Genomic DNA, 15,883 nt, shown 5'->3' with positions numbered 1-15,883 from the left:
TTTGGATTACTTATCGCACAATGGAATCTTCTTTGTTTCATGGAAAATATTGTATTTAGGTATATGTGCAGATTGGGGACGGTTTATGTAGAATTTTTATAGCGTGTTGTATTACAACCTTATACTCAGGAAATATCCTAGCTGTTACTGCTGCTGTTGCTGCTGCTATAGAACGGTATTACGCAATTTTTTTTTACCGTGTTACATTACAAACTGTGCTCTCAAAGTACCGTATTATAAAAGAGGTATTATTATCAGTATTATTATCAGTATCATTAGTATCGCTATTTGGTATTTTTGTATGCGCGTTTATCTATGAATGGAATCAATTTAATCGATTATTTTCATTTATTCCTTATTATTATTATTATTATTATTATTATTATTATTATTATTATTATTATTATTATTATTTAGTTTTGTATTTATCAAGTTCAAGATTGTAAATAGAAATAAAATTTGAAAAAAAAAAAAAAACGTTGGAAATGGTAATTTTAAATAAGACGAATCAAAAATCGTTTCTACTTTGTACCAAAGAAAAGGAGTAAAACAATGTACGGTGTATAAAGACAAGTTTGCCATTTTAACTTTCATCAGAGAAGTTTGATTTCTTTCTCGGGGCAAAGTTTTTTATTAAAGAAAAGTACGAAGAGAAATGACTCTCTCTTTTCTTCGAAAATTAGCATCGACAGAAATTCCTTCGTTCCCATGCATATACAATGTGTACGTACGTATATATATATATATGTATTATACATATACATATATATATATATATAATACATATAAAAAGTTAGAAAGATACGTAACACGATCGGAACGAGTCTACAAATGGGATTAAAGTGGTACTTGTAACCATTGAAAATATTCAACCCCTCCTATACACGAGAAGATATTCGTACGATAAGTGGTCGAGAACAACTCTATCTCTAACTTTATCTCTATCTTTCTTTCTGTAAGTATAAGAAAGGATAAGTTATTAGATTGTTCGGAAAATAATTTCAGTTTTTGCACCAAGATAGTTACGGTTAGTGATATCTAATCTTACTCTAATGTAAACTTCAAGATCATTTTACATTTTAGCAAGAGATACTTCAGACGTTATTTAGAATCTTTTTGTAAAAAAATAGATTTTTTTTCATTCATCACATTAGAAATGGAAAATTAAAATGTATATTAATTAAGTAAATGTTACAATCAAAATTGCTTTTCTAAATTTTGACTTGAAAAATGAAGGTTTAGGTTGTCCAGTTGAAGGAGATAAGAGCAAAATAAAGGTATCGATGGAATGTAATTATCTCATACCAACGTAAAAAACATCCGAGAAGTAGAATTTATCAAATTCAACAATTCATGATCATTTAAAATACCTTGAATTCAAAATATAAAAAAGTTGTCTTCTATTTATTTTTCATAAAAAAAAAAATGAAATTAATTCCAAACAATCTTTAAAGAAATCTAATAAGTTTAAGTACGCATGTAAGTATATTACATACATAAAGTATATCACTTTTACCAACTTACGTATGTTAGAGGACTTTGAAATCGTTCAAAGCATACCAGAAGGAAAGTTCTAGATCTGCGTCCTTGACCTTGCGCTTTCGGCCATATTTCTTAGCTCTAACAATGGCACACAATTGTAGTACTTAATAAGCTCGAGATCATGGAATTACGACGTATGAGATATATCTCGAGAAAGTCATTCTAAATGCATATATTTATATCCACATACATAGGGTGGAAGAAAATTTTCTAAATAATTTTTAACATCAATTATTTTTGAGATTAATTTGTTTTTGATTACAAAACTATACGCGAACTTAAAAACTTTAGAACTATCCTGTATAATAGAGGAATCATTTACTAAATCGATCGAGTATTACTCACGAATCTTAGATAGCATCGGAAAGAACGAACACGTGCACGCGCACTAACATGACAGTAATTACTGATGATCGTTTGTTTATTATCAAACCGTTTTTAGTCAGACGTGTTTTCTAGTGTTTACACAATAGACAAGTAATGTCTTTAAAAACTCAAATTGATCGAAAAAAATCTATAAAAAAAAAAGGTGATCAATTTAAATAAAATCACTATAAAAACATTAATCCCGTCTATAGAATCTAACGGCGTGGGCAGAAACGTCTGTCAAAATACGACGATGAATGTGTTGAAAGAAATAATCAGTTTAAGATTGTCGATGCTACGAGATCGATGATTTCTAGATTGACGACGATATTGTAGTCATCATGTTTAGAGAAAAGCAATAGTTTAATCAAAATGTCCATGAAAACAGGAAACTTGGAAGTATCTTCCAAAGGGCAAACGTGTAACAGCAGCAGTAGCAACATCAGCGGTAGTAGCAGTAGCAACAGCAGCAGTAGGTTACAGTGCGCGCGATAGTTAAGTCAGGTCAGTTTGCTAGAGCTTACATAAAGAGGCTAAGTAGCGGCGAAAGGAAGAGGACAGCGAATGTTATACACGAGAAGGACAAGTTAGAACAGAGGGAAGGTAATAGGGTGGGGAGATAGACAAGAAGTGGGGGCGGTAGAGAATGGAACTGGTAGGAGTTAGTTAGCTAGTAGTGACTATGTATGTGTGTGTGTGAGAGACAAAGAGAGAAAAAGAGAGAAAGAAAAAAAAAAAAGAGAGAGAGAAAAGTAGAGAGACTGTTACAGGGGTGGGGGCACCTGTTACAACGTTCAAGACTATCCTATCTCTCTTTCTTTCTTTCCTTCTTTCTTTCTTTCTTTCTCTCCTTTCATTTCCCTTCTTTTCTTCCTTCCCGTAGACACCACTTAGGTCGTTACATTTAAATTTCTCTAGTGAAGGCAACGTAACCGTTTTCCTGTGCATAAACTCATGGACACGATCGATGCGGTCATTCTCTTTCTCTCTTTCTCTCTTTCTCTCTATCTATTTCTCTTTTGTAGAACATGATACATACATTCGTCGTATTTGTGTATACTTTTATATATAGTTCTATGAGTCTCCAAATTTAATGCAATAGCATCGAGAAGAAATTAATAGTTAATGTTAGTGTCCCACACTACTACTACTATTAATACTACTATTAATACTACTATATTACGAGGCTACTACGATTACTACCGTCACAATACATTTCTCTCTCATCAATCGATGTTTCCTGGTATGTTGGGCAAATTCACACAATCGTCTCCTTTAAATCTGATGTATTACTTTCGTATGAGTATTCTTTTTTTCTTTCTAAGCATCTTTATAACTTCGTAATAACTTCAAAAATGAAATGGATAAAGAAAAAATCAAAAATAGGCAATCTGTAGACGCTAAGTATGTATACAAATACTTATGTATACGTGTTACCAAATTCATAAGATTGTTTACACAATGCGATTTCGAATGTTGCTTCTTATCGCATTCTTCGAATCGATAAAACATGTTGATAACCACCAACCAAGTGGCTCATGAAAATATAATCATTGCTATACTTTGTAACTTTGATAGCTTGATAAACGAATGAATTTAATAGAGGAGGGGATAATACACAGAGAAAAGTAGAAAAATAAACAGCAGAATTTAGAAATGTTTGTCGAAATAATGTCATTCATATACCATGCACGCTCTCAAAGTAACGTATGATTTATAACGGCTATGGTCAATTGGATATATTAGTCGAAAAATATGTGCTCGAACACGCGATCGGTACACTTTCAATATATACATATGCATGGATACATAATACATACATATATACATACATAATGTATATAGGAACATGCAAGAGCAAGACGATCGAACTAATCGACGACAGTTTGGTCGAGCGGTTAATTCTAAAAATCCTCCAAGCTACATCATAATTGGTCGATCTCCGTAGGGTCCTGACCATCCAATCACCGTCCGGCAAAGATCAACCAATGATAGCCGACCAGTTCATACAGAGCAAAACGATTCTCTACAAACGTTTACAGAACAAATCTTTGAAAGAAGTAAAACCACAATCTCAATTTTGTTATAAAAGAAAAATGTATGTGGTACTTTTAAAAGGTAAATATAAAAAATAAGGAAAGAAACAATAAGGATGTTTTAGGTTAAAATGTAACTATCTTTCCTTGTATTTTGGCCCTATGCAGTAGAGACGCTTTTGTGACCGACAAGAGACACATATATCTCTTTCTGTCTCTTGTTAAAGTATTTCGAGAGACTTACGGAAGAGCAAGAACGCGAGTCCGCATCGAAAGGGAGAAAGAGAAAGAAAGAGAACACTTTGAAACGTGTCGCTGAAATTCTATCACGGTGGTGGTAGTTCCCCGTCGTAGTCGATCAGACCCGAAACAGGGAGAAAGAGAGAGGAGACCGGACGAGAAAAGAGAGTAGGAAAGAGAAAGAGGACGATAATCGGGCCAATCCGGCCGATGGAAGGAATAAAAAGAAAGGCGCGTGGCTCGTTGCTGGCACGGCGTCTCCCGCCATATCGCGCCGCCAGTTGCCGCTATACGCACGTACGAACGCGAGCGTGGCAGAGAACAAGAGAAAGAGAAAGAGAGACGGGGAGGAGAGGGATGAAGGATGGGAGGTAAAGTAGAAGAAGAGGGGAGGAAAAATTGAAGGAATGAAGCGGGCGCACACCCACACACACGTTCACGTCCACACGAACGTGCGATTAGCAGGGGCAGCGGCAGCAGCAGGAGCATGAGCATGAGCATGAGCAGTATTAACGGATACATATCGGAGAATTGTAGTCGTGAAAAAGAAGAACGAAAGAAGAATGTATTGCGTAGAAAAAGAGAGAGAAAGAGAGAGAGAGCAGGAAAAGAACGCGAGCAGTCACGGAATCCTCTGCGATGCGTATGTATGTAGACCGCGTGCGCCGTGATACTACGCGGCCCGCGTCCACCGATAAACGGGCAAGGATAGAGAGAAAAAGTGAGGAGTAGGAGACATAGATAAAGAAAGAGAAAGATAAAAAAGGGAGGGAATTAAAGTATTAATAAAAAAAAAAAAAAGAAAAAAAGGAATCGTGCCGCATCGACTAACCTGTCGGAGGCGACTCTTCGTATATTTGTCGGGCACCTTCGAACTCTTCGTCGTACTCGTGGCGTTTCACCGGTTGTACTGAAAGGGGCTAACGAGACAAGGGGAATAACACAAATCGTATCACTCTATCACCACTGTGTTCCTTCGTATCCTTTCTTCTTCAGTTGCTTAGGTCCTTGTTGAATATTTTTCTATCTGGCTCTCTTGTTGAGAGCGGAGGGGTGTCCACACGACGGCGCGGCTCTCCTCTCGGTTCGCGCCGCTCTCGCGTCGTCCACGGCCGACTTCGGAGAGCCTCCCCCCGTAGAGAGAAGCCCCGTGTCGATCGTATTAATGTGGACACTGTGATCACGCGCGCCTCTATCCTTAGGACGCCCCGTAACTTTCTTAATTATTCGATTTTCTCGATTATACAATTAAAAGGAAAAAAGCGAAGATCCGACGATACGCGGAACTACGCTCGCGACACTCTCCCTCGCTGGAGGAAAATGGCGGCCCCCGGTCGCCCGAGTGACTCGCGCGCGCCACCGATCCTTTCCGTCACCAACCGACCGCTCACGGACACGCCCGAACTCCCCGACCGACATATACCGAACGGTTGAACGCTTAAATTTAAGATTAATTCAACGACAAACTGCCGACACACATACACACATCGACAATTTACTGGATATATTACAATTTATACCTTTTTATTTCATTCCTTAATTACTATTATTTATTTATTATCATCTTAATGTTATTTATTCTTTCATCATTTTATCTTGCATCTATCGCAGTTTTATCGCACGTGTTTAGTTTTTTTAATTTTATTTATTATTATTCAGTTAAGTTATTGACTTTTTACTGTTTATGTACAATACTGAAAATAAGAAATTTTAAATATTAAAATAACTCTTTAATTGTAACAATGCATTATAATATCGTTATTATTTATCGTTAGATTTGAAGATACAGAGTCTCCATCTTGTGTGCTTATTATCTTTTATGATTTGAAACCGTGATTTCTGAAATCTAGCGTTTATATATCTTTCTTATTTCATTACTTTCTAATAGAAAATCGTTGACCAATAATATTTTAAATATATATCCGTGAAATGCTTCCTATGATTGGTTGATATCAGAACTGCGATTTATGGACCAATAGAATGTAATGAAGTACATTGTTGACTATATACTCTAATTCTTACCTTCGATTGGTTGACATATTCGAAGTTTTTTACTGATCAATAAAAGATCATATATTATTATTATTATTATTATTATTATTATATTATTTCAATTCTTATACATAAACAAATAATTCAATAAATTATATAAATAATGCGTGAAATATAAGTAGTCAAATGTAATAAAAGTAAAAAGATTTTTTTGATTGGCTACTGATCATTTAGAAACATAGTTGCACTTTCTGCTGATTATTTTGTTGCTTTATTTTACTGTTATTAAAATAACGTATAATTATTAAATAACAAATATCTCAATGCTAATAAAAATGACAATATCAATAATAAAATGTATCGTACATAAATTCAAATTTAAGTATACAATTAAATAGCTTGTATCATTGTGATTAGTAGAGTCATCTAACGGTTTAAACATATATTATAGGATACTTAACAATTAAAGATTAAGATTTAGTACTAAATATCGTAGCATTTATACTACGTTCTTTGTACGAGGAAAGTTTAAAATTATTTCATAATATTTGATTGGAAGAAAACAAAATACAAATAATAATATTGTTGCACTTCATGGTTTCTTTCAAAACGCGGCTTAAAAACATTCAACGTATGTAAATAACATTAAATGATTCGTTAGAAAAGAAAAATACAAATCTGACGTTCCATCATATATTTGTCACAAATATATCTCTCTTTCTCTTTCCCCTTTGTCATTGTCTTATTACATTTTACTTGTTGAGGTCGTACGTAGAAATGGACCAGTATTTAAATAGTGTCTTATTGTTCGAGTGAATATTATTGACTTGTACGATAATTACTTCAAATTATATTTGATAGTTTCACTAATCATTCGACATGTCAGACGTGAAAAGTCTTGAACATCCAACGTTGAAGGTAAATCATTTAAAAACCATTAATATCTCATAAAAATAATTACATTTCAAAATATTTAACATATATAAAACTTAGTTAAATTATTTTTAACATGTGTTTTCCTTCCACTTTTAAAATTTTTTTTTGTACTTTTTGATAATGCAGGTTCCATATGAACTTTTAAATAAAAAATTTCGTTCAGCTCAAAAGACATTAGACAGAGAAGTGTCACACGTACAAACCGCAACCAATGAATTAGAGAAAGGATTAAAAGAGGATGAAGCAAGTGTTGCTACTGGAGAAATAACTAGACTTTTAGGTGGTGTAGTAGCCAGACTTCAAGTTTTGAAGCGCAAAGCAGAGGAATCTATTGCTGAAGAATTGCAAGCTGGTATGGTTTGCAAAAGACGTTTGGATCATTTGAAACAGCATGTCAATACAGCTCCCAGTGCTGTTAATCAATGGAGAAGGCAGAGATTAGATCGTATGTTGGTCGAATATTTTCTTCGGAAAGGCTACTACAAAACAGCAACTAAATTAGCGGATAGCAGTGAACTGAGGGATCTAACTAACATTGGTACAATAAACTACCATTTATTACATGTTTTTGATATAATTTTGATCTACCTTAAGAATCATTGGCTAAAGAAGAAAATTTATAATTTTTAGATGTTTTTATGGTATCTAGAGAAGTAGAAAAGTCTCTAGCGAATCATGAAACTTCAAGGTGCATCGGTTGGTGTCATGACAATCGATCAAAATTAAGAAAATTGGGTAGTACAATGGAATTTAATTTACGCGTACAAGAATTTATTGAATTAGTAAGAGCAGATAGAAGACTCGACGCAGTCAAACATGCCAGAAAATGTTTTGCCAATTACGACGATTATCAGTTACAAGAAATTCAATGTTGCATGGGACAACTGGCGTTTCCTGCTAATCTTTATCTCAGTCCGTATAAGGACTTGTTAGATGAAAAAAGGTATATTATCTTGTTAAACATATATTTACAATATATAAATTTTAACTCATTGATATTGTTTTTTCTAGATGGGATAGACTAATAGAACAATTTAGACATGAGAACTATAGACTTTTCCAATTAGCCAGTCAAAGCGTATTTACAGTAGCATTGCAAGCAGGATTATCTGCTCTAAAAACACCTCAATGCTACAGTGCAAATAAAGAAGGCAGAAATCCAAGTTGTCCTGTGTGTAATGAAGCGCTTAATGAATTGGCAGCTCCATTACCATTCGCTCATTGTTCTCAATCAAGACTTGTTTGTAGTATTAGTGGCAAGCCTTTAAATGAATATAATCAACCAATGATGATGCCAAATGGATATGTTTATGGAGAACAAGTAAGTAAATTTGAAGTTACGTACACAAATATGTGGATACATTCTTTAAACACATATCCTTATAATAAATATTTTTTCTTATAGGCTTTGGAAAAAATGGCACAAGAAAATAATGGTATCGTAATTTGTCCAAAGACCAAAGAAGAGTTTCCTTATAAAAAGATTGAGAAAGTGTATGTTATGTAAAATGAATAGTTATATTTTAAACTGTATAATACATAAAACAACGGGAATTTTTGTGCAGAAATAGGCATTTGTTTAGATAGCGTTTATCATTTTTCTTTATTTTTTTTTCTCTCTTTCTTTTGTTCCTTTTTTGTTGATATTAAAGGATATATATATATACTTATAAATATACTTAAGTATATATATATATATTATTATTATTATTTCGTGCTATGTAATAAATATTTACTAGAGGAAAATACAAACCTCTTTTTACAAAACTATTTTTATACTAATTTAATAATATATCCAAAAAATATACATTAATAAAATATATCATTTTTATGTGTATTATTATAATTCTGAATAATATTATTTTTATGTAATTTTATTAGTTTTCTTTTTTTTTCTTAACACGTTTATGAACACCGTATTCTATGGTAAGCATTTAAAAGGTCTCAGGTAATTATATAACTTTGGTAATACATATATATATATTTGGAATTTTGTAACTGCTCTTTACAAAAAAATTATGTTTATATTATACACATTCCAAACATTTCAATAAGTCGATAAATTTATCATTCCATAAACTAATTCTCTAGTACCTAGGTATTATTTTTAATATGAATATAATCATAAGTTTATAAAAAATGTATAAATAAATATTATTTTCTTTGGAACTATTAAATACGATCAATAAATATAATAACAACAATAATAATAATCATCATCATCGTCATTCATAAATTATACAAATTTTTTGTTCACAATTCTACCTTGGTACTAAAAAATTAATAGCCTAATTTAATAACTACTTATTAGGATGTATTGTATATATACATAAATTGAAATGATTGCACTATTAATAATATATTATTTTAATATATTATACAATAAATATTTAATATAATTATACAATTTTATGTGAAAGATATTTGATGAAGATACTTAATCTAAATTTTTAATGCATATGTGTGATATGTATTTATTTTAAAAAACAAACGAAATATGTTTTTACATATTCTAATATTTTTTATAAAAATATGCTTTTTTTTACATCAGATCAGTTGTCAGTTTCTTTTTATTTTTTAATTATTCAAATGATTGCAATTCCTTTTTTTTTTTTCTTGTTTTAACTTATTGTCTGTATTGATATACATACATGAAGGATTGTCCCTTTTTTAGGAATTCAAATTCTGTATTTTACAATAAGAATTTTTTTTATTATTAGATTATATTATAACAATAGAATAATAACAAAGGCAAGTATAATGCCTTATTATATTTTGAATGCATGTAATAGATAAATAATGCTATTAAAGTGTAAAAACAGTATTTATATATATATATATGTATATATATGTAACAAATACACGTACACTCGTCTCATAGATGCACACATTACATTCATCGCTTATCTCATATGCACGGAATAAAAATCGTTATTACATTTGTAATTCTGGTCGTAAATAGTATTTTATAGGTTTTTTTAAATTTTATTTTATAAGGCGTGCAAGGTTGGAAAATTCTATTTTTTTAAATATTAATAAAGCGTATAATATAAGCATGTATGTAAAAATTTGTTCTTATAATAATATTAATAATTATAATATAATAATCATAAGATTTATAATTTATTTATTACAATAAAATATAGCTCGCTGATGAACAAACTAAATGTACAAATTACAAATATCTGTGCGATGCCTAATCAATAACAAAATAAGAAGATATTAGAATATTAGTATAATAATATAAACTTAATTTCAAATTATAAATTATAAATGAGAATATTTTTAATCAAATATTTTAATTGTATATTTTTGTTTCATTCGTTTAAAATATATTTAACACCCTTAAAGTATCAAACAAATGGAGAAATAACGAGATCTAATAAAATTGATCTCTCTATTTACCCAATAATTGTAATAATCTGTGTAAATATTATTTATATTTCAAATTTATTGTGTATAAATATAAAAAAGTAACCAAAGCAATATATATATGTGTGTATGTGTGTGTGTGTGCATTTTTACTATATATTGTAAATCTCTGTTTCAATTTCATCTTCAACGTACCATTTCTACTTTTTATATAGAAAAAATCTATAAAGTATCATGTAAAGTCATGAATTATTACATGTTCTTTGGTACTTTTATTCTTTCGAAATGTTATTAATATTATCGTCGTGTAAGAAATTTTTTCGATTGCCATATTATGAAAATAATGTAAATTTCTTGATTGATCTTAAGACTTGTAAAAAAATGCAAGCATGTGATATCTAAATTGTTTGAAAAAAAAGATGGCTATCTGTTTATAATAATTTTTACTTTTTTCATTATTAATTTTGCATGCGTATTATGTAACATTATTGTCTGTTTTATCATGAATCATTTACTCGTATAGAATAATACAGTCGCGTAGACATATTCGTATTAATTTTACTATTTTCTTATGTACTATGTTTGGTCACTTATAATGGCTTTTTAAAAAAAAGATAACTTGTGATGTTATCCTTCATAATGATTATCTAAGAACATATTATGATGCTGCTGCTATTGAGTATATTTTCGTGTAAAATAAGTGTCACATTTATGTGTAACAAAGATAAAAAAAGAAAATAAGTAGAACAATTACAAATGACTTATCAACAAGAAATAAAAAGTAAAAATATATAAAACACTACAACCTTATGAGTGTATAATATTATTAACATTCATATCACAAACTATAAATTTATTAATAATTCAATTTCTTCTATTTCATCTCCTAGCATGCAAATACATAAAGGGGTATTGTAATAGTCGAACACTAAGTCCACCTAAATCTTTGTTGTTTCCATGGGGGCTCCTCTATCGAAATTAAAAGTTAGATAAAAGAAAATTGTTACATAAAATAATCTCATTTATAGTATTAAAGCAAATAGATTAATTATAAGCGTAGATATATTATTGATTAATATGTCAAACGACAGTCGAACTTGAATTCTGGGCCTCACAGGAAACAAATCCGATTTATGATGGGTACTCGACATATTTATTAAACATGTGTGATGTGTAATTTTAAAATACAAATAACAGCAGTTTAAATGCTTGTTCAAAATTTGTTTCTATTAACAATTTTTTTGTTGCTTCAGATCGTTCTATTTAAAAAAGAAAAAAATGTTTTTATGAAACGAGAGATGATACGTTTTAAATTTCATTTCACAGTTGGAATTACTTAATCGTAGAATTTAGAGAAATTGAAATTATGTGCTTACTTTCCAGCGGCTTTGTAATATTTAATTCAGGCATTTCTGTAGAACCTAATATGACATATATAATTTTGTCCTCATTAAGGCTGATTGGTCCAATTTATTATGATATTTTGAACAAGTTATTATATCGAAATATATTATTTGTGATAATAACCATGTACCTTTGATCTTTTCATTCATTTCTAATTAGTAACACAAAATGTTGAATTAAAATAATAACGATCTTTGGCATTAACTGAAATCTTAGAAAATAATTCCAAACGATGTTTGTCGATAAATGTCAAAATATCCAATGATAAAATATCCAATGCTCTCTAAGATATGATCATTGGCATAACAAAAGAAAACAAGACTCCACTAAAAATACCAGTAATCAGTAAAGCTGCACCAAACATACCAGCTACTGAGGAGTATTGTTGATCTACCATTCTAAAAATAACAAACATATGAATTATTGCAATTCTATCAATTAGAAATATTCATTTTCAAAGAATGTACTCTTACTTGGGGCAATACATCATTGCAATAGATGAAAGGTAACCATGAGAGATACCCATCGAAATGCCGATAACCAAATATCCCCAATCATTTGTAATAAACACTGGCAGATATCTTGTTATTTCCGCCGGTCGATAGTTACAGAAAAGAAACAACGGTATGAAGAATATTCGTAAAATAATTGGTATTATCAGATATTTTTCGCTAGGCTAAAAAAAGAAAAAAAAAGAATTATATTTCAACGTTAATATAAGGAAAGAGTAATAAGCAATCAAATATTTATTTACCCATTGAACGATAGATGCAATGGAGCTACCAATCATAGCGGTAATGTTGAAAGTCAGAAAACACATAACGCTAACATAAAAATCAGGTGAAATTATAAAATCTGTGTTTGATACTTTTATATCAGATTGAACAGCAGGAAATAAAGCAAGAGTAACAAAAAAGACAAGAAATATGTTTAAAAGTTGCGGTGCGCATTGTGATACTATTTTCCAATAAGGTATTTTTTCTGTTTTCCCTCTTGCACTACTTTCCAATTGTCTTTTATTCAACTCCTTCTGGTTGAGTAATTCATGGTATCTATAAAATCTCTTCAAAATAATGACAAAGTTAATATAATGTTTTCCTTTCTTTTCATAAGAATAATAGATTTTTAAAAATTGAAAATGTCTTACGTTTAAGGGAAGAGCAAAATATGTGTCGAAACAAGCTAGAAGAATAAATAAAGCTGTTATAAAATAATAAATAGCTGCAGTTCGCGCATTTGGTGCCATAATTTGAGAAATAAGATTGATTAAAGCTGTGAACGTTCCACATATATTCTGTAAAAATAATAATTACAATAAAGATAACGTTTACTTGTTGTTATGAGTATTCATTTAAAAATAAAATAGTTATGATATTTATAATTACCGAACCCAAAATAACAGCCCCTGTGTATTTGCTAGGAAGTTTAGCAGCCATTCCGAATACCGAATTTTGATAAATTCCATTAGCAGCTGCAGAAATGTATTATGTAAATGTCTTTATTTATGAATAATTATTAATATACGTATATAATTATATATTTTATAAATAAGATCTTACTATTTAGCACTACAACGGAAACCATTGTAATCCAGAAGAAAACCCCAGGCCATTTAGAACTATCTGTCATTGCCAATATAACGGTAAATACAAATATAAGAACTAGTGTAAAGATACTCCATGCTATACGTGTTGTTAAATTTCCACTAAAAGGATAAGATAAAAGTAATTAATACAACATTAATATTAAGTCATAATGTACAATTCATTTATACATAAAATTAAAATTGATATATCATAAGGAATATGCATACCTGAGCTTCATAAATATATTTAACCAATTAAATAACAAGTTTGGAATTTGCGAAGCAAATCCCAGATATGAGAGAAAATGTGTCGAATAATTACTCTCAATATCTGTATATTCTTTGGATAACTTATAATTGACAAAATACTGTAAAAATAACAAATTTTAATTATATAAATATAAAAAAATATATTTAAAAACAAGTAAATAAATAAATATTTTTAACAAATAATCCTTACATCTTTTGCTGTTATAAACATATTCCATGGCATTAAAATACCAATTCCATGAAGTACTAGTATCGAAAACACTAAATTTAATCTAAAAAAATTCAAGTAAAATATTTTCATTATCTTTTTATATATTTTGTAATTTAACTTACACTAAATGTACCTGTCACTTGGAGGATTTATTTCTAAATCGGCTTGATCCATAGTTACACCTTTAAAATTTAATTCGTCGTCAGGTCTTCCAGTTCCTTCCCAACCTGGTGAAAGACGTACAGGTTCGCTACCTATAATACATAAATATTAATTATTTTTATAAACTTCTTTTTTCTTTTTACCTTTCATAGTCCTATGTAACTTAGAAGTCACATACCAATAGATTGAAAATTGTTTACTTTTAATTTACTTTTGTTCTCAAATGTATTATACAATTTGTTCTCACATATAGTGTACATTTTTTTCATAATTTCTTTTTTGTAATTGACAAAACTTTAGTTTGAAATTTAATAATAAATTTATAATCTTCGACAATTCTCAATTAACTTAAATTATATTTTGAGGACTAAAAATTTATTTTTAGTCACGAACTACAAAACTCGAGTTACTGAGAATTAATAAAACAATGGTAAATATTTTATTTATTTAAAGGCAAATTTAATCATAAGAACTTAAAATTGTATTATATACCAAAATTAATTGTAATTTTTATTGTATTTTTTATTAGCACCATTAAATCTTTAAAAAATTTAATATAATTAGAATGTTGCTAATAATAATGTCACATAACAAGTAAACAATTCCAATTACTAACTGAAACTAAATTAAATTTTAGACGTTAGTTAAGCTAGACTGAAGATAATTGTATGTTCGTACCATACGATTACTATGCTTTATCGCAGTAGACTTTGACCAAAACCTATTTCTTCTATTTCAATATTATCTTTAAACTAACAAAGTGTTTTCCAAAAGTATTCTAAGTAAAATATCCACCAGAAAAAGACTTGTAAGCTGACTGTTGAAACCAAAATGAAGATTTAAGTCAAACCAGTTTGAGCAACCGTGTCCTTTTTAAGATAAGTACAAAAAAAAAGATAATTCTTGGAAGAGAAAACAAGTCCTTTTAAGTCATCCCTTAGAAGTTACCATTAAGGTTACCACTTTAGAATAACCTTTTAAGTTAGAAATATAAAACACAACGAAAGTTATAAAATTATATGATATAAAAATAGGTTGTGTGATTAAAGAACAGATACAGAAAAAAATACCTTTAGCAGGGACAATACGTGCTCCATTGGAATCTTTTAAAAGAGTTTGTTCCTCAGGACCCGCGCCAATTTCTTTCTTCGTATAACTACCCGCCATTTTTTTACTACAATTTTAAACTTAAATTGATTTAAAAAAAGTATACACGCGATTTTATAATCAATGCATCTCTAATAATAATCGATAGATAAATGATATATATATGTTATAAAGTTTTAAAACAAACGAGACTTTGATTAGATAAATGAAATGTTTTTTTATAGAAATTTGTACAATCCTCTTATTTTCAACGCCATGTGCGAACCAACGAATAGATTCATTGGATTCCTTATCGTGCGATGAACTTCGATATTTAACTTAAGGGGTTAAAAGATATTCTAATTGTACAAATACACTAATCTAAAAGATTAAAATGGAAAATATGAAATGACACTAGCACACGGAATTTAACCATTTTATCTAATTTTTTTACAGGTTAAATTCTAATATAGAATTCTAAATTCGTTCTACGCCTTACCAGGCATCGTATTAATGCATTTCCGCAAGATGGCATGCTGATCAAGTGCACCAATATCCAGGACCGTATTTTTAAGAACCCTTCTCGATAGCAGCATCATCATAATTGCATATAAATTTACAAATTAAAATATAAATATGTATATCTATGTATAATAAATAAATGTACATGTGTAATTGTCG

General features: G+C 29.8%; 3 protein-coding genes across 8 annotated transcripts in view; 1 reads left to right on the top strand and 2 right to left on the bottom strand.

Moving 5' to 3' along the window:
* The window catches only part of CtBP (C-terminal binding protein), a 31,469-nt gene extending 25,785 nt beyond the window's left edge, over window positions 1–5,684 (bottom strand). The window contains exon 1 of one of the 4 annotated variants that reach the window (XM_089177539.1): window positions 5,017–5,684. The gene's annotated coding sequence lies outside the window, so the exon portion shown is untranslated. The remainder of the gene's footprint in view (window positions 1–5,016) is intronic. The other 3 variants (XM_089177538.1, XM_015319257.2, XM_015319260.2) reach the window with 3 other exon arrangements.
* Window positions 5,685–6,633: 949 nt separating this feature from the next.
* Kaz (E3 ubiquitin-protein transferase Katazuke) lies at window positions 6,634–11,102 on the top strand. Its single transcript, XM_015319255.2, has 5 exons — window positions 6,634–7,094; window positions 7,239–7,650; window positions 7,743–8,055; window positions 8,124–8,433; window positions 8,518–11,102. The coding sequence occupies exons 1-5, from the start codon at window positions 7,056–7,058 to the stop codon at window positions 8,617–8,619; spliced, it is 1,176 nt and encodes a 391-aa protein (XP_015174741.1). The 5' UTR covers window positions 6,634–7,055; the 3' UTR covers window positions 8,620–11,102.
* LOC107065505 (equilibrative nucleoside transporter 1-like) lies at window positions 9,462–15,839 on the bottom strand. Of its 3 annotated transcripts, XM_089177534.1 has the most exons (11): window positions 15,702–15,790; window positions 15,187–15,290; window positions 14,088–14,208; window positions 13,934–14,015; window positions 13,702–13,841; window positions 13,448–13,593; window positions 13,274–13,359; window positions 13,036–13,182; window positions 12,643–12,951; window positions 12,362–12,564; window positions 9,462–12,286 (listed from the first exon to the last, which is right to left on the bottom strand). In XM_089177534.1, exons 2-11 carry the CDS (start codon window positions 15,281–15,283, stop codon window positions 12,172–12,174), a joined length of 1,446 nt encoding a protein of 481 aa, XP_089033660.1. In that variant the 5' UTR covers window positions 15,284–15,290; window positions 15,702–15,790; the 3' UTR covers window positions 9,462–12,171. The 3 variants fall into 3 exon arrangements, with proteins under 3 accessions (XP_089033660.1, XP_089033659.1, XP_089033661.1); XM_089177533.1 differs by lacking the exon at window positions 15,187–15,290 and having other exon boundaries at window positions 15,702–15,839; XM_089177535.1 differs by lacking the exons at window positions 15,187–15,290; window positions 15,702–15,790 and having other exon boundaries at window positions 14,077–14,213.
* Window positions 15,840–15,883: the final 44 nt, after the last annotated feature.

This window comes from Polistes dominula, unplaced genomic scaffold (assembly GCF_049000335.1).
Source record: "Polistes dominula isolate Pdom_NZ unplaced genomic scaffold, Pdom_raw_medaka contig_24, whole genome shotgun sequence".
Lineage (NCBI taxonomy): Eukaryota > Metazoa > Arthropoda > Insecta > Hymenoptera > Vespidae > Polistes > Polistes dominula.
This window is presented reverse-complemented; position numbering and strand designations above follow the sequence as displayed.